Source organism: Haliotis cracherodii, unplaced genomic scaffold (assembly GCF_022045235.1).
Source record: "Haliotis cracherodii isolate W230 unplaced genomic scaffold, xgHalCrac1.p SCAF_17, whole genome shotgun sequence".
Classification (NCBI taxonomy): domain Eukaryota; kingdom Metazoa; phylum Mollusca; class Gastropoda; order Lepetellida; family Haliotidae; genus Haliotis; species Haliotis cracherodii.
The window spans coordinates 13,289,557-13,316,917 of NW_027266272.1; the positions used below are offsets into that span (position 1 = coordinate 13,289,557).

Genomic DNA, 27,361 nt, shown 5'->3' on the forward strand with positions numbered 1-27,361 from the left:
TGCGGGTATATGAAAATCAGTTGTATATTTTTTTAAGTTGAAACTTTTCTGAATGATTACACGAGATTTTATAATTTAAATTGTAAATACTTGTTACTTGCATTTATTCAGGAATAAATGAATTTTTTTTGCAATTATTTTTTGTTTTTTAATTCTTCAAATCTTACACAGTAAAGATTGTTTCTTGTCTAACGCCGCACTCAGCAATATTCCAGCTGTATGACAGCGGTCTGGACCAGACAATCCAGTGATTGACATCATGAGCATCGATCTACACAATTGGGATACGATGACATGCATCAACCAAGTCAGCAAGCCTGACCATCCGATCCCGTTAGGCGCCCCTTACAAGCATGTGTTGCTGAAGACCAATTTTAAATCGGATCTTCTAAGGGTGGCACACATGTCACGTGACCTGCGACGTGCTCACATTCATTGTTAGAGCTCATCAGCTGACAACTTTAGACTATGAATGAGCAACATAACACTGATTACGGCACACTCATAACATATACAATAACACTAACTAAGGCACACTCATGATATGTAAAATAACACTGACTAAGGCACACTGGTTCCCGTTCATAAACTGATAGAGGGTCACAGATGGCATAGTGGTCTAAGGCGACGCATTTCACATTATGATCCGATCATCACTGTACAACTGACATAGTTAAATGCCGGGTAAGACTAGGAACGATGGTTTAACTACTCGTAGCTTAACGAGTAAGTGAGTATGGTTTTACGCCGCTTTTAGCAATATTCCAGCAATATCACGCAGGGGACAACAGAAATGAGCTTCACATAATGTACCCATGTGGGAAATAGAACCCGGGTCTTCGGCGTGATGAATATCGCTTTATCCACTGGGCTACCCTACTGCCCTCGTTGCAAAACAACCTACATGTAGGTTCACTGAGGTGTAAAGAGACGCCCCTTAATGGCAATATGTTATGAGGAGTCATGAAGTATTTCAAGGCGAACATAACGTCATTATGTGTTAGCATGACTGATGATGTATTATTGAAAGTTAGCTGTGCTTATGCACCACTATTTATTGCCTACGTGGTGAAGATACGAGTGGTAAGATACTAAATCCGTACGTCACACGTGTGTCGTACAAGGTTGACTTCGTGTTATTTGTTTTGATTGGATAACCGTGACCTGTGACACCGGAACTACTTTTTTAATTCATAAAATCGCGAGAAGGAATCTCATGAAAGCGAGAGGCGTTTACAAACACTTTATTAAACCACACAAGCTAGACACACGCAGGTAAATTCGCTTTGCATTCTGTATTAGTTATACATAGAGCTACTACAGACATTATGTAATCGAGCTAAATGGTATATGTCGTCGCATTCGATCAGTCAGATACCAAAGAAAGTCTACCCGTTTCGTAAAATTTGTATCTAACGAGAATGAGTGCAGAATCCTCTATATATCTAATGCCAACTTCTTCTTTTTTGTGTGTGGGGGCTGGGGCTGGGCTGGGGCGGGGGTGGGGTTTGGGGGGGTGGGGGGTGGGGGTGGGGTTTGTGCCCATTTTTACCATCGTGTGGCTTTGGTCACGGAACGAATGTATACTGTCTTCAGTCATTTGTGACTTGGTATCCTGATTGTCATTGTTGGTTGTGACTCCTGAGTATAATCCTTGGTTGTGACTCCTGAGTATAATCCTTGGCTGTCACTCATGATTATCATTCTTGATTATGACTCATGATTATAATCCTTGGTTGTGACTCCTGAGTATAATCCTTGGCTCTCACTCCTGATTATCATTCTTGGATATTACTCCTCATTATAGTGAGTGAGTTAGGTTTAACGCCGCTTTAAACAGTATTCCAGTTATATCACGGCGTGTCAGCTTAATGTGGGAGGAAAGCCCGAAGTGATGCAGGTCTCAGACGTTTACCACTTCGGTGAAACCCACGAGCACGGGTATGGTGCTGACAAACCTAGAAACATAATCGGGGCGAACCGGGATTCGAACCCACAATCATAGGTTTCTGGCGTGTCCAAGGGACGTAACTCTACACAGCGAATCGCGGCGCCTTAGACGACTGGGCCACCCGTGCCCCACTCCTCATTATAATCCTTTGTTGTGATTCCTGAGTATAATCCTTGGCTGTCACTCATGATTATCATTCTTGGATATTACTCCTCATTATAATCCTTTGTTGTGACTCCTGAGTATAATCCTTGGCTGTCATTCGTGATTATCATTCTTGGATATTACTCCTCATTATAATCCTTTGTTGTGACTCCTGATTCTCATTCTTGGAAATGACTTCTGATTAACCCTTATTGCCATTCTTGGATATGAGTCATGATTATCATTCTTGGTTCTGACTTCTGATTATAATTCTTATTGCCATTCTTGGATATTACTCCTCATTATGATCCTTGGTTGTGACGCCTTATTGTCATTCTTGGTTATACCTCTTGATCATTAGCCTTGATTATTACTCCTGATTATAATCCTTGGTTATACTTCCTGGTTACAATCTTTGTCTATGGCTCCTGATTATAATCTTTGATTGTGACTCCTGATTATAATCCTTGGTTATGAATATCATGATAATAATCATTGACAGGGTGGCACTGTCATCTACGCGATTTGGGCCTCTTATTCATGCCAGGCACCTGTTATAGTGTGTTCGAATCCCGATTCACCCTGATTGGTTTGTCAGCACCACGTCCGTGCTTGTTGATGTCATCAAAGTGGTAAGCGCCTAAGACCTGCGTCATTTCGGGTTTTACTTTAACATCAAGCTGACACGCCATGATATGATATTCCACGACTGGATTACTGTTCAAAGCCGTGTCACATTCAACTTACTCACTTCTTTTACCCGAAAAGAAGACTAACACGCTGAGTGAGATGGTGTTTATGTTTCTTATTTATGTGAACATTTTAAATGCACCTAATACACACCCGAAAGCATGCTCAAAGCGTTGCGTTGTTATCCCGGTCAGTGGATGAACTCCCTGGGGAGTATACATTCCAAACTGCATGTGAGGCACTAGAACAGTGACATTACCATCTCATTCTACCGGGTACCCCATTCACTGCTGGGTGAACAAAGGCATATTTTAAACAAAGTCATTCTACTACTGATAATACGAGACGATCAACCTACCTAGCTATGTACCCAAAGAGATACGCAACACGGGGGCACGGGTGGCCCAGTTGTCTAAGGCGCCGCGATTCTCCGTGCAGGGGTGCGTCCCTTGGGTACGCCATAAACCTATGATTGTGGGTTCGAATCCCGGTTCGCCCCGATTATGTTTCTAGGTTTGTCAGCACCATACACGTGCACGTCTGAGACCTGCATCACTTCTGGCTTTCCTCCCACATTAAGCTGACACGCCGTGATATGACTGGAATACTGTTAAAAGCGGCGATAAACACTCACTCACTCACCCACCCACCCATTCACTCACTCTATCACTCAACAACCCACTCACCCACCCACTCACTCACTCACTCACCCACCCACCCATTCACCCACTCATCCACCCATTCACCCACCCACCCACTCACTCACTCACTCACTCACTCATTACATACACTGCCAGGCAAAGGAAAGTTTACTCAACACCCAGTTTTGATGGTGGCTTAAAATAAAAAAGCAAGAAAAGGTTATTTGGTGCTGTATTTCATCCGGATACCACAGTTATATTTTGGACCTTAAGTTTGCTGTGTTTCCGTGACTGTTTTCAGCCAATTAAAGTTTTGATAACGTTGTATTTTTTGGCCAAATCCAATTTTCAAGTGTGTCCTTTCTTTTACCCGTCAGTCTAGTCTCTAGATGTGATTGAAATGCTTTTATCCTCATTCACTGACCCCCTTCAGAAGTCGAGTGAGATTGATATTTTTATAGGAAAACCACAGCTGCAGCTGCAGCTGATAATGGAAACAAAAGTTCATTTGATTTATGTATCACTTTAATTCGAGCAATGAAGCCAGATTTCACATTCCGATAAGGCGTATCGCCAAACGACGCGTGAGATAGCTCCGCTAGCTACCCATAGTCACGAACCGTGACGTCTAAACTGCTGCGCAGTACTTAGGGAAACAGTATCTCCGCCGCATCAGTGTACCCGAGGATAACTGTGACCCTGGCATGTTGTTAATGTCCGTGCCTGAACCCACGCTTGGAGTTCAGGGAAGGTGACTTTACCCTGTGATGGCTGACATTGACATTGCCCTGATCTGAAGGTGCCCGCCGATTTACTGGAGCGGTGCGAGCGGAAAGGCCATGGGTAGCGTCGATAGGAAATTCCTTCGTACAAATATGCTGTAAAACATGACAGGATGTTTCATTGTTAACAGGGCAGGTTGGGTGGCCTGGTGGTTAGGACATCTGGGTCTGGGTTCGATTCGCCACATGGGTACAATGTATGAGTGAGTGAGTGAGTGAGTTGGGTTTAACGCCGCTTTTAACAGTATTCCAGTTATATCACGGCGTGTCAGCTTAATGTGGGAGGAAAGCCCGAAGTACAATGTATGAAGATATGTTAGAAGCTGATACAGAAAGGTTTTTGCAACGATATGTGATGATGGCTGAAACCTGGATTCACCACTGCCAGCCAAACAACAATCTGTTAGTTCTTGATCACAACTCGTTTCTCAAGTGTGTCCATTTTACAAAATGTAATGCCACAGAACCAGCATTCAATTAATCCATTGACTCAATATACCTCTATTACATCAGGGGCAGTCGGACAGCCTCGTGGTTAAAGCGTTTGCTCGTCACGCCGAAAACCCGTGTCGGGAATCGAACCCGCGTCTTCGGCGTGACGAGCGAACGCTTTAACCACTAGGCTATCCTACCGCCCCTGTGAAATGTGAGTAGGACAGACTCACAGACCAGGTGACAACTGGGATCATACCTCCATGTCAGAAGGGGCGGTCGGGTAGCCTAGTGGTTAAAGTGTTCACTCGTCACGCCCAAGACCCGGGTTCGATTCCCGACATGGGTACATTGTGTGAAGTCCATTTCTGGTATATTGATAGCAGTGGCCTAAAAGCATACTCACTCACTCACTCACTATGACATCACGTAATGTCACAGTTTCCCTATGACGCAAATCCTTTTAAATGAGGCCGTCGTATGTACCATATTGACACCTGCTTGACACAATAACACAATAGCAACCCACCTTGTGTCAACCCGATCACCATATTCAAGACAACGGAATACGATGACACAATCACAGTCAGGTCTCATATAGTAACAAAGATAAGCTTCGTAGAACCTACACTGTCCAGAATGAAAAAAGGGAACGATTTGGCTGCGATAAAAATATCATATTTGATAGTGACCGACTGATGCCGCCTAGAACACCAGTCACCACTGCAACAGATTTGAGGGGTAATATTTTGTGACTTTCCTAACTATGCAGGCTGCATATTTTCGTATAAACGCTTTCTCTGTCTACAAGTCATGATCACATTCTAATGCTCTATAAGCGGCTTGTTGCTATATCCTCCGGAGGAAATACATGACGAGAACCCTCACAGAAAACTCCGATCATTCGATCAACTTGTCTCATTGCACTGCCTCAGCCTGGGTCTGTTCACTTTTTGAAGTATATCATAGTCCGTTTGCTGCAGATAAAATGCAAAATAAATATATACTCAACAATTCGTCTGAAATGGCATGAAAGTTATTTATCTGTCCATTTACGCGTCACCTTAATTTCAGGCATTATGATGAAGGCTAGAAAAAGTTGTTTAACAAACTCTCATGTTGGAGCTTTTTGCCTGTTGTTACAAGGGGGTAACATTTAACAATTCATTGACTATTTGATTGTAGGCTAGCAAACATAATGTTTCCCGAATTATGTGCTAGAACACCCCTCCACCACCACTACCATCACCCCCAATAATCAGTGTTCAAAATACAAAATTTGTTCTTTCAAGAGTGGTCGAATGCTGACTCAGATATAGGGAATTCACCAGCTCATCCAACCTATATAACTGAACAAAGCAATACTTATGGTCAACTCTCGAAACATTACAAACCTACGTATACAAACATTTAGCTAACGACATTTATCTCACCTGAACCCATCCTCGAGTATCCAGGGTAATTTTTCGCCGTTCAGTTACCATAAATACCCCGAACTTGATGTAACCATGTTCATCTCTCAGTAATAGCTTCTCAAAGAATATCACTCACACCTGAGTGGCTTTTCTTATCGTCGTATTATTCGGATGGGAGTCTAAACGAAGCTACAGTGGTACATCTTTATATTCATCCCGTTTACTTAATTCAGCAAAATCGTTCAACCTTTTCTTGTATTACGCATCACGTGATCCAAATAAGGTTATATTCTTGAAGCAATACTTATACTTATAAGCAATAATGAAGTAATATGGATTGTGAAGTAATATACCTATTGCAAAACTGTTTTCTTTATCTGTACAGCTCAGGAAAAGGGGCCACGTCTGAGGCCTCGCAATTCACTGTGCAGGCGTGTCACAATTGTAGGTTCGAAACCCAGATTCGCCCCTGCTCGTTTCACCAAAGCGGTTATCGTTAAGGCCTGCATCAGTTCGGGCTGTAGTGCCCCCAAAAGCTGACATGCCGTGATATAATAGAAATACTGTTCACCCTTCAAGATCCGGGGTAGAATAGGTCTTCAGCAACTTATGCTTGCCGTAACAGGCGGCTATGCTTGTCCTAAGAGGCGACTAACGGGATCGGGTGGTCAGGCTAGATGATTTGATTGATGCATGTCATCGTATCCCCATTGCGTAGATCGAGTCTCATGATATTTACAGACTACCACTACCACTACTACTACTACCACTACTACTACTACTACTACTACATATAGCTTGAATATTGCTGAGTGCGGCGTTAAACAACAAACAAACAAAACAGAAATACTGTTGAAATCGGCATCAAATTAAACTCATTCGGAACTTAGGCCTACATTTGATTTATAAGAAAATTAATTACATTAATTAGCACTTGCAGTGCAGAGCGTTCTCTGGTAGCAGATTGTCGTTTCCCTCACAAATCTAAACAAATTCGGATTATGTCTTAAGGACCACAGAGATGCTGATAAGCGCATCGACCTTACAATTTGGGGGATCAGCTCCGCGGTTTAGTGGATAGAGCAGAAGGTTCTATCCCCGGCGCGTCATACCAAAATATATTCAAAGATGGTACTTGTTATTACCCTGCCTGCCAGTCCATCAAAATTGAACGCAGGACTTTTCGGCGACGCCTCGTACATCAACATTCTCTTAATAGATTATCACTGCAGAGAAAGAATAACGTCGCTGTCTGGATTATCATTCTATAACATTCGTGTGTGGTCTATTTCATGTGTGTTTTTCTTTTAAAATACTCGTTAGATCAATTTTCGATGTGTTATCTTAACATACTGTCTAGACTTTCTATGTGGGCATTATCATTGTTTATAAACCTCTAGTGATGTCGCCCATATGTTCTCTCATCGGGTAAATCTCATATACGGCGATGTCACAATAACCCCGGAACTTTATAATTATATATAGTTCCGGCGATATTGTAACAATGTGTCAAACCTATTTCTGGTGTCCCCCGCCGTGATATTGCTGGAATATTGCTAAAAGCGGCGTTAAACCATACTCACTCACTCATATTTCAGTGAATGGAACTTGCAACCTTATGAGCGAACCACGTGGCTACAGAGGCCACACTGATTTTACAAATCTCTACACGTATGCCGGCATGGAAATTATTTTACGTCCGTTTCCTAAGGTTCGAGGAACGTGTATTTGAATCGTTATGTTTTTCATGAATGTTGTTTCAGATTTTGGTTAAGGTTAGAAAGTACGGTAAAATACTTCACCTCGGATTTTTTATGAGATTATACCCTTATGTTGCACATTACGTACGTGTCTGAACATTCTTCATGTTTTTTTATCATTGTGTAACAAACGTGTTTGAACAATCTTTCTGTGGGTTATTATTGTATTAAATAACTGTTGCATTTTCATGGGTTCATTGTATTATATACTTGTTGAAAGCTAAATCTACCATGACACTGAAGAATGCTCGATTGTCAAAATAACACTAACATCAGGAACCTAATTCCAATAGATATCTAAAAATTACAAAAAATACACAAAAACCTTGCTCATGAAAACATCGATGTATCGATCCAAATAACATTGCCTGCCGAGTACCCAGTAGAATTGTATTTCTTCAACATCAGGACAACAGCTTATCAAACACCATGACATCTATTTCAGAACGCACACAAGTATTAAAACATTCTAACCACTGTGTCAGAGCACAACAATCATCGGTCACAAAAGTCCGCAGTCTCGTGAAAAGATGTCTCAACTTCAGCTAAATACGGCGGTGTTCAGCCATATTTTAGGATGTTTCCGTTGGCGATGAGGTTGTGCCAGCATGCTAACATCCACCAGTAACTCATCGTGTACACCGTTGACATAGTTACAGATCGAGGTTGTTCTCTGGGTTTATGCAACTTAGCACTGCAACTGTAACTCTTTTATCAGCCATGGAACCTGAGTGAGTGAGTGAGTGAGTTGGGTTTAACGCCGCTTTTAACAGTATTCTAGTTATATCACGGCGTGTCAGCTTAATGTGGGAGGAAAGCCCGAAGTGATGCAGGTCTCAGACTTTAACCACTTCGGTGAAACCCACGAGCACGGGTATGGTGCTGACAAACCTAGAAACACTAACAAGAATGTATGTAAGTAATGACGTTGACGTTGAGTGTGTATGTTTGTCTCTCTGCACAGCGAACCGCGACGCCTTAGACGACATAGCCACCCGTGCCCTCCTCTATGACTGAAATCAATAGTCATTATGCTGTTGGTTGGCGTCTATTGAGCACATCTATAGGGTATGATCGTGGACGTTTTGTGTATTGATGACACTGTACATGTGTTCAGTTAACACTGCCCATAGTAATACTGATATGTATAAGACATATTTGCAGCCTGTATTGGTTACTTGCAGTAGTCACGACATGTTGGCTACCTGGAAACGGGCTCGCCTGTTCAACGCATTTGTCTTTTCCTGTCAGTTGTTTGGATGTACGTAGTTGTTTTGTATGTTTGATGTTTAACACCGCAGTCAGCAATATTACAGCTATGGGAAGGCGGTCTGTAAATAATCGAGTTTGGACCAAAGAATCCAGTGAATGACATCATGAGCATCGATCCACGAAATTAGGATACAATGACATGCATGAACCAAGTCAGCGAGCCTGACCACCCGATCCCGTTAGTCGCCTGTTACGACAAGCATAGTAGCCTTTTAGGGCAAGGATGAAGACCTATTCTATCACGGATCTTTACGGGCCGTACGCAGTTGTCATGTGAGGCAGGCAGACAAAACGATTCGTGAGAATGAAACCAATAACACGTCATCTTTTCCTGACACTCCTTTAGTAGACACAGAAAATGCATGTAACCCATCACATCCTGAAATTTGAATATGGCACAACTTAATTAATAAGCACAACAGTGAATCGTGAGAACAAGAAAAAAAGCTTCTAAATACTGGGAAGAAATAGTTCTTTTTTAATGTACAGTAATATGTTATCCGGTTTCTCTCAGCTAAACATAAAATACGAGTTGAGAGGCTGCTGCCATGGTCACAAACACGACAAACAGAATCGTGTCTAGTCTGTCAGCAAATTCATCTTTCTTGATGGTACTGTTTCCAAATCTGTGACCTTAACCTTCTGACGGAAGTGACAAAGCAGCGCCGCCTGTCGGTGGTGAGTGTTCATGACAAGGAGTGTTGCGAGCAGTGATGGCCAGAATGATAAGCTAAACACAAAATCACTGATACGAATGTGACCAAAAAGAAATAAAGTCGGGGCTCAGCGATTCTACAACATTAATAATTCTCTCTGTGATTTTGCCTTCAGGTTAACATTAAAATAATCTACAATTAAATACAAGTTGAAGTCCAAAATCTTACAGGTTTAAATCTAAAATCGCGTTGGACGAGGGACAAGCTGTTTTATGTATGACTTTTTAAAAAAAAACCCAGGTATTCATCAAGCAAGGAAATGTGGATGAAAAGACATTTGAAATTTGTGTAAAAGTCACACTTTGTAAAAAAAGTTATCAATGTTATTATAATACCCAGTGAATAAAAAAACTGCTGTCTCGAAATAGTACTTAATAATTATTCTTATTTCCCGTCAATGCATCCTTTAAATCCCCTGTCTTCCTGTATTTTGAAAAGGTAGTCATAATATCTTTCCTTATAGCAGCAAAACGAAAATGATGAAGGACATATTGGAGATTTTGCGAAAAGTCCCCCAAAATAGATGACGGTCATGCATTTACGTGTTATGTTATAAGGACATATTATTAGTGTTTATTTTAATTTTCATAATAATTATGTCACTAAATCTGGAACCAACTTTAGGAATGTATTTATCCGTATTCCAATATCTTAATAAGATATGAGTTGGTATTTCTCTAGTTGCAATATCCAACTTTTAATTTCTAAATCACGACAGTGTCAAAGCATACAAATTATATATGCCATTATTCTAGTAATCGTTTCCATCAAATAATTGGGTCCTTTTTTAAAACTGTGCAAGGTGCGATGGAGGGAGGTACAAATTGTGTGTCGTAACCGGTTCCACTAATGGTATGCGCCGCAAGCTATACACGTTTGAAGGCAACTGTAGACAGGAGTCGAGTTAAGAATATTCGTACCTGCACCGTTGAAGATTTCGATTGCAGCACGGATCGCTATATTAGATCCAAGCCGTCTCACAATGGCACTTGTGTTGGTTTGTGCAAGTGGTAAAGGACAATTGTATGGTGATTGTAAAGTTGACTGTAGGCGCCTAAGATCGATTTGTACTAAGATTGTTCTACGCAAGTAGGCCCAGGTCAGTTAACATGCCCAATGCCGTTGTTTTGTCATACGAGGGTATTGTTTGTTTGTTTGTTTAACGCCACACTCAGCAATACTCCAGCTATATGACGACAGTCTGAAAATAAACGAATCTGGACCAGGCAATCCAGTGAATGATATCACGGGTATCCATCTACGCAATTGAGATCGATAACAAGCATCAACCAAGTCTGCGAGCCTGGCCACCAGATCCCGTTAGTCGCCTCCTACGACAAGCATAGTCGCCTCTTACGGCAAGCATGGTTGCTGAAGACCTATTCACCTATTCACGTGTCCATTTACGGGCATTGAATGAACCATCAATGAGGCGATGATTTCCGTCAATGAATAGCCACGTGAGCCTGTTATTGGTTTTTGGTGTAGCGACCGATGGACAAAACTGTAATCACACGAGTGATAATGTCTATTGTGTATCCACCATTAGAGAATGTTTGCTGGCGATTTCTGATCAATTTACTTTTCGGGAACATAATTACAGGGTTTGTCAACATGAAGTGTCCGCATTCTATGTGCTTTGTGAGAGTAAATCCAGTTTATACATTTGAATAGATGATGTTTGAATAACATGTTTCAATTATTATTTTTATCAAAACGTACTGGAGTCATGAATCACAGGAGGACCATTATAGTGCCTTTTCTACAAACAATGGATTAAGCAGGAGCATTGTTCTGAGTAGGCAACACGTGGCAGGAACGTGAGTGTAGTTGACGTCAGTTACACGTGCAGCAGAAAATGTGATATAATTACACTATGGCGTATGCCTAATGGTAACGTCAGCCACACATGCCATGTGAAATGTGAGTGAGTGAGTGGGTATGGTTTTACGCCGCTTTTAGCGATATTCCAGCAATATCACGACGGCGGACACCAGAAATTGGCTTCACACATTGTACCCATGTCGGAAATCGAACCCGGGTCTTCGGCGTGACGAGCGAACACTTTAACCACTGGGCCACCCGACCGTTTCTGGTGTCCCCCGCCGTGATATTGCTGAAATATTGCTAAAAGCGGCGTAAAACCATACATACTCACTCACTCACTCACTCACTCCATGTCAGAATGATGAGATCTAAATGGTCTACGTCGTCTTTATAAAATAGTGTGTAACCCGCTGGAGGGAAATACATTTCTCATGAGGGAAATAAATATATTTTACCCCGCAATGCAGGCTGCACGTGGATTTCTGAGAGGCAGATTAAATCCCCTTTTCCCCGCTTCCAAACAAAGGTTCGCACGCTTTTTCCGAGTCTATGGAAGCCACGTGACATAGCACAAGCCGCAGCTCAATTGAACAGCTGTTTTCTATCAATTTCAAATTTGTGTTAATTATTTTCCAATGTCACATTGAAACATGTCGGTAAGACCGGCTCGTGGTTTAAAACCGCATTAAACCCTATGTACCCCGAGTGATCCTGCTTCACCCTATAGTGTACGGAGAGGTAACAACAGCTTCACTTACTATGGGTCCAGACTAGATGATAAGGTGATCTTCACAGACCAAGTGTCGTGTGTGTATTGTTACGAATCGATTCCCAAATTAAAACAACATGTTAACCCAGAAATCTGAGCTTAAATATAGAATACAAAACGAGCTCCCGTGTAATACAAATTTTATGAAACGAGTGAATAGTTGTGGTATCTGACGAGCGAAAGCGAGTCAGATACCACAACTATTCACTCGTTTCATAAAATTGGTTTTACACGGGAGCGAGTTTAGTATTTTATTTATTACTGGCCATTTATAACGTTTTTAGAATTATACTATTGAGTGTGAATAGGCTGACACATACATGATCCACGGTATAATCCAACTGAGTTTAACACAGTAATACTTCAAATACGTCAAAAGTTGAAACGTATGAATTTAATACCACCCAACGGTCCACCTTTAGAATTCAGGCGTCCGTTCCACAAACATATCGTAGCGTTAAGGTTATCGCAACTCATATACTTTAACTTAGACCAACGACTGTCGTCGCGCTACCGCACGATCGCCTTGTGGAACGGGGCCTTGCACCTCAAAGTTTACAATCACGTCACAATACCCGATGACGTAGTTTGTGGAATTTTGTTGCAAGATCCATCGGCGAAACAATGCCATGTGACGTCAGCCTAGCAACAAGGTTTCTGGGGTCACCGTGTGTGCATAAGCTCCTCCCAGTGATCTATCATCTCCACACACAATGTCGTTGTATACGCCTAGGGATATTGAGAGCTCTCAATATTTGTTCGTGAAACGTGTTCCGAGAGTACATAAGCACGCGTTTTGGAATTACACAATGTGTAATAAAGCTGTATGTTTATTAAACGGGTGATCTCTTCACGGGCAAGTAATAAACTAGGTTTACAAATCAACACAGCAGCTACAATTGCAGGACACAATAGAGTGGTATGAGGGGCGTCAATAAGTTTTGCAACTTCAATATAAGTCCAAGTCGCAGAATATCTTTTGCACTTTTATTTTTCAATATAATCTCCATTCACCTCAATAAAATTATTCCATTTGTCCTTCAAGCTTTTAAACAACTTTTACAGGAAATAGTCACTTGGGGCTAAGTCTGGGCTGTACAGTTAAATCACCGACCCTACAGCCCAGTGACTATATTCTGCGACTTGGACTTATATTGAAGTTGCAAAGCTTATTTAACACCCCCCTCGTAGTACAATTTTAAATGGCAGTAAAATTGTGTTAATTCGTAAAATATTACGATAACAGTAAGTGAAATATCAAAATATTGAAAAACAGAATCCATGTCCCTTATGGGCCACCGTACTTGAACATCACAGAATATTCCACGTGTTTCTTTAACCCTTAACATCCATCCATGCTATTTCAGAAGATTAGTGATAATTCGAGCATCTTAATACTAGTATACATGCTATTTCAGAAGATTAGTGATAACTCGAGCATCTAAATACAATAACTGCCTCAACACTGCTTATATTAAATAGGACTACATTCCTAACAACTAATCATTATTCAAATACAATGCAATGAATCTCAACAGAAACAATGTAATGCAGTTACAATCATTGTTTAATAATAAATAACACTGCCATATAACAGTATGTATTTGATGGCAAAAAAGCTTCACAGATCAATATATATTTGCATTGTAGGGGCTGAACAGGCCACGTGATTTGCGTATTTCTGCTAGCTTTAACGGGACACGTGACTTGAGCGTTGCTGTCAGAACCGGTCCTATTCCTGGTCCAATCAAGGAGGAAGGGACACAACAAGCTTTTAACAATGTAACACACCTACAGTTCAGAATGAGGGATTCACTATTGCTTAACGTACATCATCAATATTGCTGCTGTTCTAAACCAAGGGACAGAAGTCCATCTATGTCTAAAATCAATAGTCATTATGCTGTTGAATGACGTCTCTTATACACACTTTGTTGTTGGTACTAACAGCGTGTGACCGTGGACGTTTTACTAACAAATGGTCAAACAGAACACGTGTTAACACAAAACTGCTCGTATCAATACTGACATGTATATAAGGGCGAAACCGCATTATCGGTGGTTCGAGAAGGGAGCTATTTCCAGGCTTATATCGCTATGATTAGATTGATGTGTTATACTGGAATAAGTAGAATGAGTGGTATTGCCTCTGTAATTTGATTTAAAGTAGATCTATGTTTCTTGCTTTGTAGCTATTTTTGCAAAACTGGTGTGGTCAGCTATGATAACGTTATTCAAACTTCAAAGACTTTGTGTGCCTTTCATGGAATTAACGTCACACTAAATAATTTATAAAGATATTTCCCATCAATATGACAAAATGAGAATAATATATAATGTCACATACCCATGCAAAGTCATGACAAATGTGAGCCCACTACCCTAAATGACTTAGTCAACCCAATGAAGCCCAGCGATTTACAAATGTGGGCCCACCTGTTTCGATCACTATAAGACGGAAACAATGTGGGCCCACATTTTAGAAATGGCTATAAGTAAGGCAGGCTAATGAAGCTTAGCGATTTATAAATGTGGTCCCTCCTGTTGTAATCACTATGACGGAAGAACGTCTGCCCACATTTAGGAATTGATTATCAGAACTCATTAAACAACCTATCGAAGCTAGGCGAAATACAAATGTGGGCCCACTTGTTTCGATCACCATATATGACGGGGAAAATGTGGGCCCACATTTTAGACAATGGTTATCAGCACTAAACCAATCTAAGAAGACGTACGGATGGAAACATACATATAAAATGCATTCCAACATTTAATTAAGAATACGTTTTACCTTAGGGATAAGCTGGGCATTAAATAGCTGGACCAACAACGAACAGCGTGACTGACACCATTTCTCGCAAATACGAAACAACGGAGATTGCTCCCGTTTGAAATTAGAGTGACCTCCCTTCCCCAATATGAACCTCTGATATTACGGTTTCGCGTATATAAGACATAATTTCAGCCTGTTGGCTACCTGAAAATGGATACACTGTTGAGCTGTTTAGATCATTTGTCTTTTACCGTCAATTGATTGAATGAATATATTATGTGAGCCAGTTGATAAGAGAGATTCGACATAATGAAACCAATAACACGCCATCTTTAGTGACACTCCTTTAGTAGACACAGAAAATGCAAGTGACCAATCGCATCCTTAAACGCGAATATGGCACATCTAAATTAATAAGCACAACAGTGAATCGTGAGAACAAGAAGATTACTAATTGTTTAGCAAATAGTTCAATTTGGTGTAATCCGGTTTCTCTCAGCTAAACATAAAATACGAGTATAGAGGCTGCTGCCATGGTCACAAACATGACAAACAGAATCTTGTCTAGTCTGTTAGCAGCTTCATCTTTCTGGATGCCACTGAGTTCATTCCAAGCACTGGGTTTATTGTCCAAATCTGTAACCTTGACCTTCTTACTGAAGCGGCAAAGCAACGCCCCCTGTCGGTGGTGAGTGTTTATGACCAGGAGAGTGGCGAGCAGAGCCAGGGCGCTCTGTGACAGAAGCAGAACCAGATAGATGGTGAGGCGGGAGGCATTGCCGGACTTGGGGATAGCGTCATTGATGTAGTTGAGGAACACTGCTCCAGACACGAAGATGGAGACGAGGAAGGAGATCTTTTCCCCCGAGGCCGCGGGCAGCAGGAATACACAGGCGTTGAGGAAGGAGAGAAGACACATTGGAAAGATGACGCTTAGGGTGTAGAAGATGCTGTGACGCCGGAGTCGGAACTTGACATCAATATAAGGTAAAGCGTCGTAGAATGCATGAAAGTGCTTCTCGTGGAATGTAGTGTTGACCAACTCCCACTCACTGCTGCCAGTGAAATATGCAGAGAAAATATCACTAAGGCCTTGACTACGCAAATAAAGTCTTGAGTCTAATAAGCCGAGAAATGACATGTGACACTCCTGTTCATCATATGGATACCTTGTCACATCTAAATTGCAAATTGTCTCAAATTCATCAATTATAAACATCAATGTCGTTCCAGTAGAACGTACATTGATAGGCATACTTGCGGTTAAGGAGGAAATCTTGTTACCCACAGCGTTTGGAATTATAAAGTTTGGAGTCCATATCTCTTCAGACTTAAAGGCAAGGCTTTCGACACCGTTGGTGTTGTTCCACGTCAGCCATGGATCCTTCCAAGACATAGTCAGAGAGCCACTGAGACGAAATATCTGACTGGCTTCTTCCACAGCTACAACAGCTATGGGGGCGAAGGACAATGATACATTGACGCGGTTGCCCGTCCCATAGGGCGACACCGTGGTGGAGTAGTTGTACAGGAGATCCTGCTTCAGTTGCTGCTGTCGCCGTCTCTCAGGGTCCGCTTCACCATGGCAACAGCTCAACAAACTAATACAACATACAATCCAAGCCGTATCTTTAAGATTGCCCATGTCTTACGTCTATAAAATAATCAAAGGTGATATTAATTTTGTCTGTACAGAACCACACTAGCAACACACCGTGAGAACACGAAGTACGCACACTTGATAATCAGGGGAAGATCCTGTTTCTGATGAACATGAAGTCTGTACTGTCAATGTACAGGGAAAGATCCCGTTTCTGGTGAACACGAAGACTGTACTGTCAATGTACAGGGAGAGATCCTGTTTCTGGTGAACACGAAGACTGTACTGTCAATGCACAGGGAGAGATCCTGTTTCTGATGAACACGAAGTCCGTACTGCCAATGTCCAGGGAAAGATCCTGTTTCTGATGAACACGAAGTCCGTACTGCCAATGTACAGGGAGAGATCCTGTTTCTGATGAACACGAAGTCCGTACTGCCAATGTCCAGGGAGAGATGCTGTCGTCTAGCCACACACCAGGAGTGCTGCAATGCCTAATGTCGTCGTTTTTTTCATACGCGGGTATTAAATAAAAGCTGCAGGGGACAATGAGTTTCGTCAATGAATTGCCACGTGCGCCTTTTATTTGCCTTGATCTGTAGAGAACAATGGACAAAACAGGAGCCAACACGGGCGACAATGACTATTGTTTATTCGCCATTAGAGAAAGTTTACTGGCGATGTATTGGGCATCAATTGTTTTACGGACACATAATTACAGATTGTTTTCAACAGGAAGCATTCACATTCTAGAAGCACTATGACAACAAAACGGTTCCTTTAGTCAAATAATAATTTGAATAGAAGATGTTTAAATAAAATGTTAATAGTTAATGTTTTTTAGTGTAGAAGTACTAAAGACGTTCATCATCAGAGGAGTTTGGTTAGAACCTTTCGGGTACATTTTACCGTGTTATACAAACGATGGAATTGGCAAACATCATTGTTCGGAGTTATACAGCACGTGTAGGCGTCACGTTGGCAGCAATGTGAGGCTATTTGATGTCAGTTACCACGTGCAGCAGAGTGGAATATGTGATATAATTACACTATGGCGTGTCAGCTTATGTTGGACGAAAGCCCCAAGGACGCATGTCCTCAACGTTTATCACTTACGTAAATTCACGCGCTCGGGTATGAACTACCCCCGAGGATCGAGTGGTCAGGCTCGGCGACGTGGCTGAAAGCTTTGTTTGTTTGTTTGTTTGTTGGGTTGTTTTACGCCGCACTCAGCAATATGACGGCGGTCTGTAAATAATCGAGTTTGGACCAGACAATCCAGTGATTAACATCATGAGCATCGATTGGGATTGGGATTGATGACAGCGAGCCTAACCACCCGAAACCCGTTTGTCACCTCTTACAACATACAGTCGCCTTTTACGGCAAGCATGGGTTGCTGGGGACCTACTCTACCCCGGAACTAACGGGCCTGAAAGCTTGGTATTGTATCCCGACGGCGAGGATCGTTGATCACACTGTCAGTGAGCTTTTTAGTCTGTTCCAGAACCGATTAGTTACAAGTCATCGTCGTAGAGCTGAAACATCAACAACAACAAAGTGCAACATCAACAACAACAAAGTGCAACATCAACAACAACAAAGTGCAACAACAACAACACCAACAAAGAGAAACAAACAACATCAACAAAGAAGACACGTCACGTATCACTCAAATGTCTACACTGTCTAGTTTTACACTGGATATGTAGTTGCTAAGTATTAAGCGATATGATATTTTGAAATATTTTAAACAAACTGATGAAAAATTCCTTGTCCTTTCAATAAGCAAATTTGTTTGTATCATATTTTTACGTAAAGGAACATCAGTGCTTAACGTACCAGTATGATAAACTGATTAATTTCCATTCAGCTAAACCGTTCAAATATTCAGTTAAAACCTTGTGTTGTTGCTATTATAAAACTATATCGTAATTGGTGTATTATAGGGCGTTTGGTCACATTAGACGGAATTAACAAATATTATGCACGTGAAACTGATGCAACTATAGGTCATTATGTAAATTATAGAGAAATAATATATCAGCCATGACACTCGAATATATGGGTTCTTGAAGTGGAATCAACGAGCCCCGATTCTCATAATGTCTCCATAATCTGATGTCGGTATTTCACTTTTGTGTATTTTTGGAAAGGTTTTTATCGGGTCATATATTTAAACTTTATGCTTTAATTAAAAAAGAATATGAGAGACTGTTCATTGATTTTAGGGTTAGATTAATGCCCCTTCGCCTCAAATGCCTATGGCATTCTTTCATGACACATGTCGACCCGTGAAGATCCGGGGTAGAATAGGTCTTCAGCAATCTATTCATGCCGTAAAAGGTGACTAACGGGATCGGGTGGTCAGGCTGGTTGACTTGGTTGATGCATGTCATCGTATCCCAATTGCGTGGATCGATGCTCATGATGTCAATAACTGGATTGTCTGGTTCAGACTCGATTATTTACAGAATGCCGTCATATAGCTGTAATACTGCTGAGTGCGGCGTTAAACAACAAACAAACAAACAAACAAATCATGACACGTGTCGCTCTCAGTGAAAAGTGTAGATATATCAGTAACGCACCTAAACCTTTCCCTGACAACGACAGCTGTATCGGCCAAAACACCTACGCTTACAACAAAGAAACCATGGCAACGAGTCCGGAATTATACATAACGAGTACGCATATTGGCTTATCATATGTAACTCCATCTTGCTAAAACGTGGTAGAAATGAAAGGGATTCAAGTATTAAACAGACACTGTTCTCTAGCGGTAGAGGTTTTGTAAGTCTACATCGTTCTGCTTGTAAAGCAAACACGTTTTTGTGTTAAGTGATCGCGTGATCGACGTGTGCTATTAGAGAGAGTAGTTAATAAACGATACGCTCAAGTCATATATAATTTCTCTGCACAGGCCTGAGGCGTGGAACCTTTTGCCAATAACTCCGGAGTTTGCATTACAATGTATTCAACTGAAGTAATTTCGCGTGTCACGTACTAGTCTGCACAGTTGTACGAAAGCCTCACGTTGCCACTTTTGGTAGCATAGTTGTTGTTTTTCAATTTCGATTCCTTTTTCTTCATTTCGATTATTTTCATGGCATTCAAAGTTTGAAAAATCGAAAGTTCGAAAAATTACACAAATAATTGAAGTAACGAGATATTTCGATGTAAAAAAATATAATTATGCTACCAAAGTGGCACCATTATTGTTTGGGTGCAGTAGCAAACAGGTGCTTCACCTGTGTCATCGACATGGTATGTATGGAACTTATCATGCATTATTACCTGTGTATGGATGAGTGAGTGAGTTGGGCTTAACGTCGGACTGAACAGTATTCTAGTTATATCACGACGTGTCAGCTTCATGTAAAGGAAAACCCCGAAGTGGTGCAGGTCTCAGACATTTACCGATTTGTTTAAATATGGAAACAAACTGCGAACAGTAGGATCGTTGTAACAATTTATACATATCAAGAAGAAGTTTAACTTCGGGATTGCCCTTAGATAGTAGTTAAAGAACAGAGGATCAAATGATTTTACTTCTGTAACAGTTCTTTTTATCTATACCCACTGACAACACAATCTTCTCCACTGTGTGACATGTGGTTCTATACCTAATGACAACACTATCTTCTCCACTGACTGTGTGACATGTGGTTCTGTACCCACTGACAACACTATCTTCTCCACTGATTGATTGACGTGAGGTTCTATACCTAATGACAACACTATCTTCTGCACTGACTTTGTGACGTGTGGTTCTATACCCACTGACAACACTATCTACTGCACTGACTGTGTGACGTGTGGTTCTATACCCACTGACAACACTATCTTCTCCACTATGTGACATGTGGTTCTATACCCACTGACAACACTATTTTCTCCACTGACTGTGTGACGTGAGGTTCTATACCCACTGACAACACTATCTACTGCACTGACTGTGTGACGTGTGGTTCTATACCCACTGACAACACTATCTACTGCACTGACTGTGTGACATGTGGTTCTATACCCACTGACAACACTATCTACTGCACTGACTGTGTGACGTGTGGTTCTATACCCACTGACAACACTATCTTCTCCACTGACTGTGTGACGCGAGGTTCTATACCCAATGATAACACTATCTACTGCACTGACTGTGTGACGTGTGGTTCTATACCCACTGACAACACTATATTCTCCACTGATTGTGTGACGTGTGGTTCTATACCCCCTGACAACACTATCTTCTCCACTGACTGTGTGACGTGTGGTTCTATACCCACTGACAACACTATCTACTGCACTGACTGTGTGACGTGTGGTTCTATACCCACTGATAACACTATATTCTCCACTGATTGTGTGACGTGTGGTTCTATACCCACTGACAACACTATCTTCTCCACTGACTGTGTGACATGTGGTTCTATACCCACTGACAACACTATCTACTGCACTGACTGTGTGACGTGTGGTTCTATACCCACTGACAACACTATCTACTGCACTGACTATGTGACGTGAGGTTCTATACCCACTGACAACACTATCTTCCCCACTGACTGTGTGAGGTGTGGTTCTATACCCACTGACAACACTATCTTCTGCACTGACTGTGTGACGTGTGGTTCTATACCCACTGACAAAACTATCTTCTCCACTATGTGACGTGTGGTTCTATACCCACTGACAACACTATCTTCTCCACTGACTGTGCGAGGTGTGGTTCTATACCCACTGACAACACTATCTTCAGCACTGACTGTGTGACGTGAGGTTCTATACCCACTCACAACACTATCTTCTCCACTGACTGTGTGACGTGTGGTTCTATACCCACTGACAACACTATCTTCTCCACTGACTGTGTGACGTGTGGTTCTATACCCACTGACAACACTATCTACTGCACTGACTGTGTGACGTGTGGTTCTATACCCACTGACAACACTATCTACTGCACTGACTGTGTGACGTGAGGTTCTATACCCACTGACAACACTATCTTCTCCACTGACTGTGTGACATGTGGTTCTATACCCACTGACAACACTATCTACTGCACTGACTGTGTGACGTGTGGTTCTATACCCACTGACAACACTATCTTCTCCACTGACTGTGTGACGCGAGGTTCTATACCCACTGACAACACTATCTACTGCACTGACTGTGTGACGTGTGGTTCTATACCCACTGACAACACTATATTCTCCACTGATTGTGTGACGTGTGGTTCTATACCCACTGACAACACTATCTTCTCCACTGACTGTGTGACGTGTGGTTCTATACCCACTGACAACACTATCTACTGCACTGACTGTGTGACGTGTGGTTCTATACCCACTGACAACACTATCTACTGCACTGACTGTGTGACGTGTGGTTCTATACCCACTGACAAAACTATCTTCTCCACTATGTGACGTGTGGTTCTATACCCACTGACAACACTATCTTCTCCACTGACTGTGCGAGGTGTGGTTCTATACCCACTGACAACACTATCTTCTCCACTGACTGTGTGACGTGTGGTAATATACCCACTGACAACACTATCTTCTGCACTGATTGTGTGACGTGTGGTTCTATACCCACTGACAAAACTATCTTCTCCACTATGTGACGTGTGGTTCTATACCCACTGACAACACTATCTTCTCCACTGACTGTGCGAGGTGTGGTTCTATACCCACTGACAACACTATCTTCTCCACTGATTGTGTGACGTGAGGTTCTATACCCACTGACAACACTATATTCTCCACTATGTGACATGTGGTTCTATACCCACTGACAACACTATCTACTGCACTGACTGTGTGACGTGTGGTTCTATACCATCTCACAACACTATCTTCTCCACTGACTGTGTGAGGTGTGGTTCTATACCCACTGACAACACTATCTTCTCCACTGATTGTGTGACGTGTGGTTCTATACCCACTGACAACACTATCTACTGCACTGACTGTGTGACGTGTGGTTCTATACCCACTGACAACACTATCTACTGCACTGACTGTGTGACGTGTGGTTCTATACCCACTGACAACACTATCTTCAGCACTGACTGTGTGACATGAGGTTCTATACCCACTCACAACACTATCTTCTGCACTGACTGTGTGACGTGTGGTTCTATACCAACTGACAACACTATCTTCTCCACTGATTGTGTGACGTGAGGTTCTATACCCACTGACAACACTATATTCTCCACTATGTGACATGTGGTTCTATACCCACTGACAACACTATCTACTGCACTGACTGTGTGACGTGTGGTTCTATACCATCTCACAACACTATCTTCTCCACTGACTGTGTGAGGTGTGGTTCTATACCCACTGACAACACTATCTTCTCCACTGATTGTGTGACGTGAGGTTCTATACCCACTGACAACACTATATTCTCCACTGACTGTGTGACGTGTGGTTCTATACCCCCTGACAACACTATCTTCTCCACTGACTGTGTGACGTGTGGTTCTATACCCACTGACAACACTATCTTCTCCACTGATTGTGTGACGTGTGGTTCTATACCCACTGACAACACTATCTTCTCCACTGACTATGTGACATGTGGTTCTATACCCACTGACAACACTATCTACTGCACTGACTGTGTGACGTGTGGTTCTATACCATCTCACAACACTATCTTCTCCACTGACTGTGTGACGTGTGGTTCTATACCCACTGACAACACTATCTTCTCCACTGATTGTGTGACGTGAGGTTCTATACCCACTGACAACACTATATTCTCCACTGACTGTGTGACGTGTGGTTCTATACCCACTGACAACACTATTTTCTCCACTGATTGTGTGAAGTGAGGTTCTATACCCACTGACAACACTATCTTCTCCACTGACTGTGTGACGTGAAGTTCTATACCCACTGACAACACTGGGTATAGAACCTCACGATCTTCTCCACTGTGTGACATGTGGTTCTGTACCAACTGAAAACACTATGTTCTCTTCTGACTGTGTGACGTGTGGTTCTATATCCAATGATAACACTATCTTCTGCACTGACTGTGTGACGTAAGGTTCTATACCCACTAAAACGCTATCTTCTGCACTGACTGTGTGACGTGAGGTTCTATACCCACTGACAACACGATATTCTCCGCTGACCGTGTGAATATTGCTCTTTGGCTTATCGCAATACTTACTAATAAATCCATTCCTTGTGGCAAAAGAACAGGCAGTACAGAAAGTATTTACTACATTGCTTAAGTGTCAAAATGTCAAATTACAAATTGTGAATGTATAATGTGAAATGATATACTCAGTTGAAAATACTGACATTAGTGAATGGCCAGCAAGTCACAATACTACAAAAAACAACTTCTAGACATTCAATCAAACTGAGACGACATATCTTATACTGAATACATATACACTACACACGATCACACGTTGGTATTCAGAGTACTTGGAACACGTGCAGCAATCGAGTTCAGACAGAAAAACAGTTTTAAAGCATACGTGGCTTTTAGTATCGTGTTCACAGTGGTCTTCGTCATAATATCGTATTGATGTAAGCATATTTTACAAAGTATTTACATCACATAAAGTACCAAAAGTTGTCATTTGGGCATTATTATTATTATCATTTACAGATTAACATAAAAAAATGCAGCAAAGAGGGTTTGGGTGATCCTGGCACAGACAGACTGGTTAGGCTCATCACCAGCTCAGGGCCCTTGCCCCTCTACAAGCATCCCAGACAGCGAATGTGACTCCTCCCAGGAAGCGCTGCCTAAAGAAACCCACCAAGAACTTTTCGAAGAATGTGAAGACTCCCCAACACTGCAGCTTTCTGCATTAACCAGATTGTCAGAAGGGATGTATTCCTGGTAGCAAACCCGTGTTCTCTCCCAATGTCAATAAAATAATCGGGATGTTCCAAATCTAAGGCACTGAGAACAATGGGGAGTTGGGCAACTTGATAATCGAGATGCAAGCGTTACATTTCGAAAGCGGGGTCTGCATATTTGCCATGTTTTTCCTGAATCTTGTCAATCACATTAGTGTCCAAAGGGACAAAAGATTCAGACATATTATTATTAAAATCTGGCCACCAGCCACTGTATAATGAAATGTTGAAAACAAAACGTTTATCACAATACCACAGTGACTGGTATGTTATGCTATATACGAAACACAAGTATTGAGAGTGCGGCCATCAACACAAACAGGACAAACATAATTTTATCGAGTCTGTCTGCTGCTTCATCGTTCTTGATATCATCGCCTCTCTCCAATGGACTTGTGCTTTGAACTGCGATCTTCTTACGGAGGCGACAAAGCAACGCTCCCTGTCGGTGGTGAGTGTTTATGACCAGGAGAGTGGCGAGCAGAGCCAGGGCGCTCTGTGACAGAAGCAGAACCAGATAGATGGTGAGGCGGGAGGCAATGCCGGACTTGGGGATAGCGTCATTGATGTAGTTGAGGAACACTGCTTCGGACACGAAGATGGAGACGAGGAAGGAGACCTTCTCCCCCGAGGCCGCGGGCAGCAGGAATACACAGGCGTTGAGGAAGGAGAGAAGACACATTGGAAAGATGACGCTTAGGGTGTAGAAGATGCTGTGACGCCGTAGTCGGAATTCGAGATCAACGTACGGAATACGGTCAGCGACTCGTTTAACGCTAATGGTTTTGTTAACCAAATCCCATTCACTGCTACCAGTAAAGTATGTAGAAAAAATGTTGGTATATTCTTGATTTCCCAGTCCAAAATCTGAGGAGTTTAACAAACTGATAACAGTTATGCGACACACCTGTTCATCATAAGGATACCGTACCACATCCAAATTACAAATTGTCTCAAATTCATTAATCATGAACATGATTGCCGTGCCAGAATGGTCAACGGAGATGGGCACACTTGCGGACAAAGAGGAAATCTTGCTACCTACACCGTTTGCAATCACGATCTTCGGGGTCCATATCTCCTCAGGTTCAAATTCAAGCTTTTCGATATCATTGCTCCTGTCCCATGTCAACCAAGGATCCGTCCAAGACAAAGTCAGAGCGCCACTTAAGCGGAATATCTGATTGGCTTCTTCCACGGCTATCACAGCTATGACAGCGAATGACACAGAGACCATGACCCGACTTGCCGTTCCTTTGGGCGACACCGTGGTGGAGTAGTTGTACAGGAGATCCTGCTTCAGTCGTTGCTGTCGTCGTCTCTCAGGGTCCGCTTCACCATGGCAACATCTCAACAAAAACACCACGGACAACATCAAAGCAGCATAGTTGAATAGAACACTCTGCATGTTTTCCTCAAAATCGAAATCAGAATTTTTAAACAATAAGGGCGTGATATGTTGTGGATGATCCAGATTCAATCCCCTACATGAACGCAATGTGTAAGCGTATGATACGGGTACTTGTTTTACAGTTGTCTATTCTTCAAGGTTCGAGAGTCCTATATGCAGCACATAACACAGGTGTCTATTGCCGATGTTGGCCACCACAGCGTCGGTATAGCCAGGCTGAGGTCTCCTTCCCAGCAATGGCGTCCACAGTGGAATGTAAATCTGCAATACACACAGTAGGGTGAGTCTTTTCTCAACCCAAAGACGGAGATACACACCAGAAGGACGTTCAGAGGGACCTTCAAAACAGTTCCATCAACAAAAGACGATATTCAGTCTCATGCCAAGTAACACCTTCAAGAGAAATTCGGTCTTAATCCAAGACCGAAGCCAACACCAGGAACACTTTCAGAAGAGATACTATGTCCCCAGCATTGACCGAGGTCACACCAGAAAAACATTCAGATTCTACCTGCAAGAGACCGTGGCTAACACAGGTTCTCCCAGTTGCTCCAGCGCTGTCATTACTTCTGTCATGTAAGAGCCGACCAATTGCTTTTAAACTATATATTACAACTAAATCAATGAATTAACATTGCTCAGTTTGTAAATGACTGGTAATACCTCAACCGCCTATCTGCTAATGGACTTGATCTGTTTCTATCTGTTGTTTCCGTTGCTAACATACCGAACACTCCGTTATGTGCTCTACAACCAACAACTATGAAGATATAATATTTCCACATAACTGAAGAGATTTTCAATTTTTTTAATTGATCTAACTTATTTGCACAATTGCATACTGTACAATAGAAACTCCGGACCATACAACTCGATACACTTATCCTATCTCTGCAAACGCTTGTTTCTGTCACAAATCTATTATAATACATACATAATCAACGCAATGGTGTCGTTGCTAATGGGAGGGATGGGCATATTGATTTTAAATTGTGAATAGACCTCAATTTAAGATGTTTCGTGATAAGTGTAGATACAAAACCTTAATGGCCTGCGTTGTCATATTTATTACCCTCACATACTTATACAATAGATCTTATTATCTGTCACTACACGTGTATTTACACTTGCTCTGATTATAGCGACATTTTTGACACCCTTCAACAGTCGATACGTTAATTTAACACTGGCTCTCAATGTCTACAGCGTTGTGTGCTTCCAGTCGACACAGCAGAAAGCAATACAATATAATGGATGGGCAAATATTT

General features: G+C 41.9%; 2 protein-coding genes across 2 annotated transcripts; both read right to left on the reverse strand.

Annotated features, from left to right (window-relative positions):
• Window positions 1–15,674: 15,674 nt before the first annotated feature.
• On the reverse strand, window positions 15,675–16,820 carry LOC139464621 (neuronal acetylcholine receptor subunit non-alpha-2-like). Its single transcript, XM_071246147.1, has one exon. It carries the CDS (start codon window positions 16,818–16,820, stop codon window positions 15,675–15,677), a length of 1,146 nt encoding a protein of 381 aa, XP_071102248.1.
• Window positions 16,821–24,956: 8,136 nt separating this feature from the next.
• Window positions 24,957–26,090, reverse strand: LOC139464622 (acetylcholine receptor subunit beta-type unc-29-like). Its single transcript, XM_071246148.1, has one exon. It carries the CDS (start codon window positions 26,088–26,090, stop codon window positions 24,957–24,959), a length of 1,134 nt encoding a protein of 377 aa, XP_071102249.1.
• Between the last annotated feature and the right edge of the window lie 1,271 nt (window positions 26,091–27,361).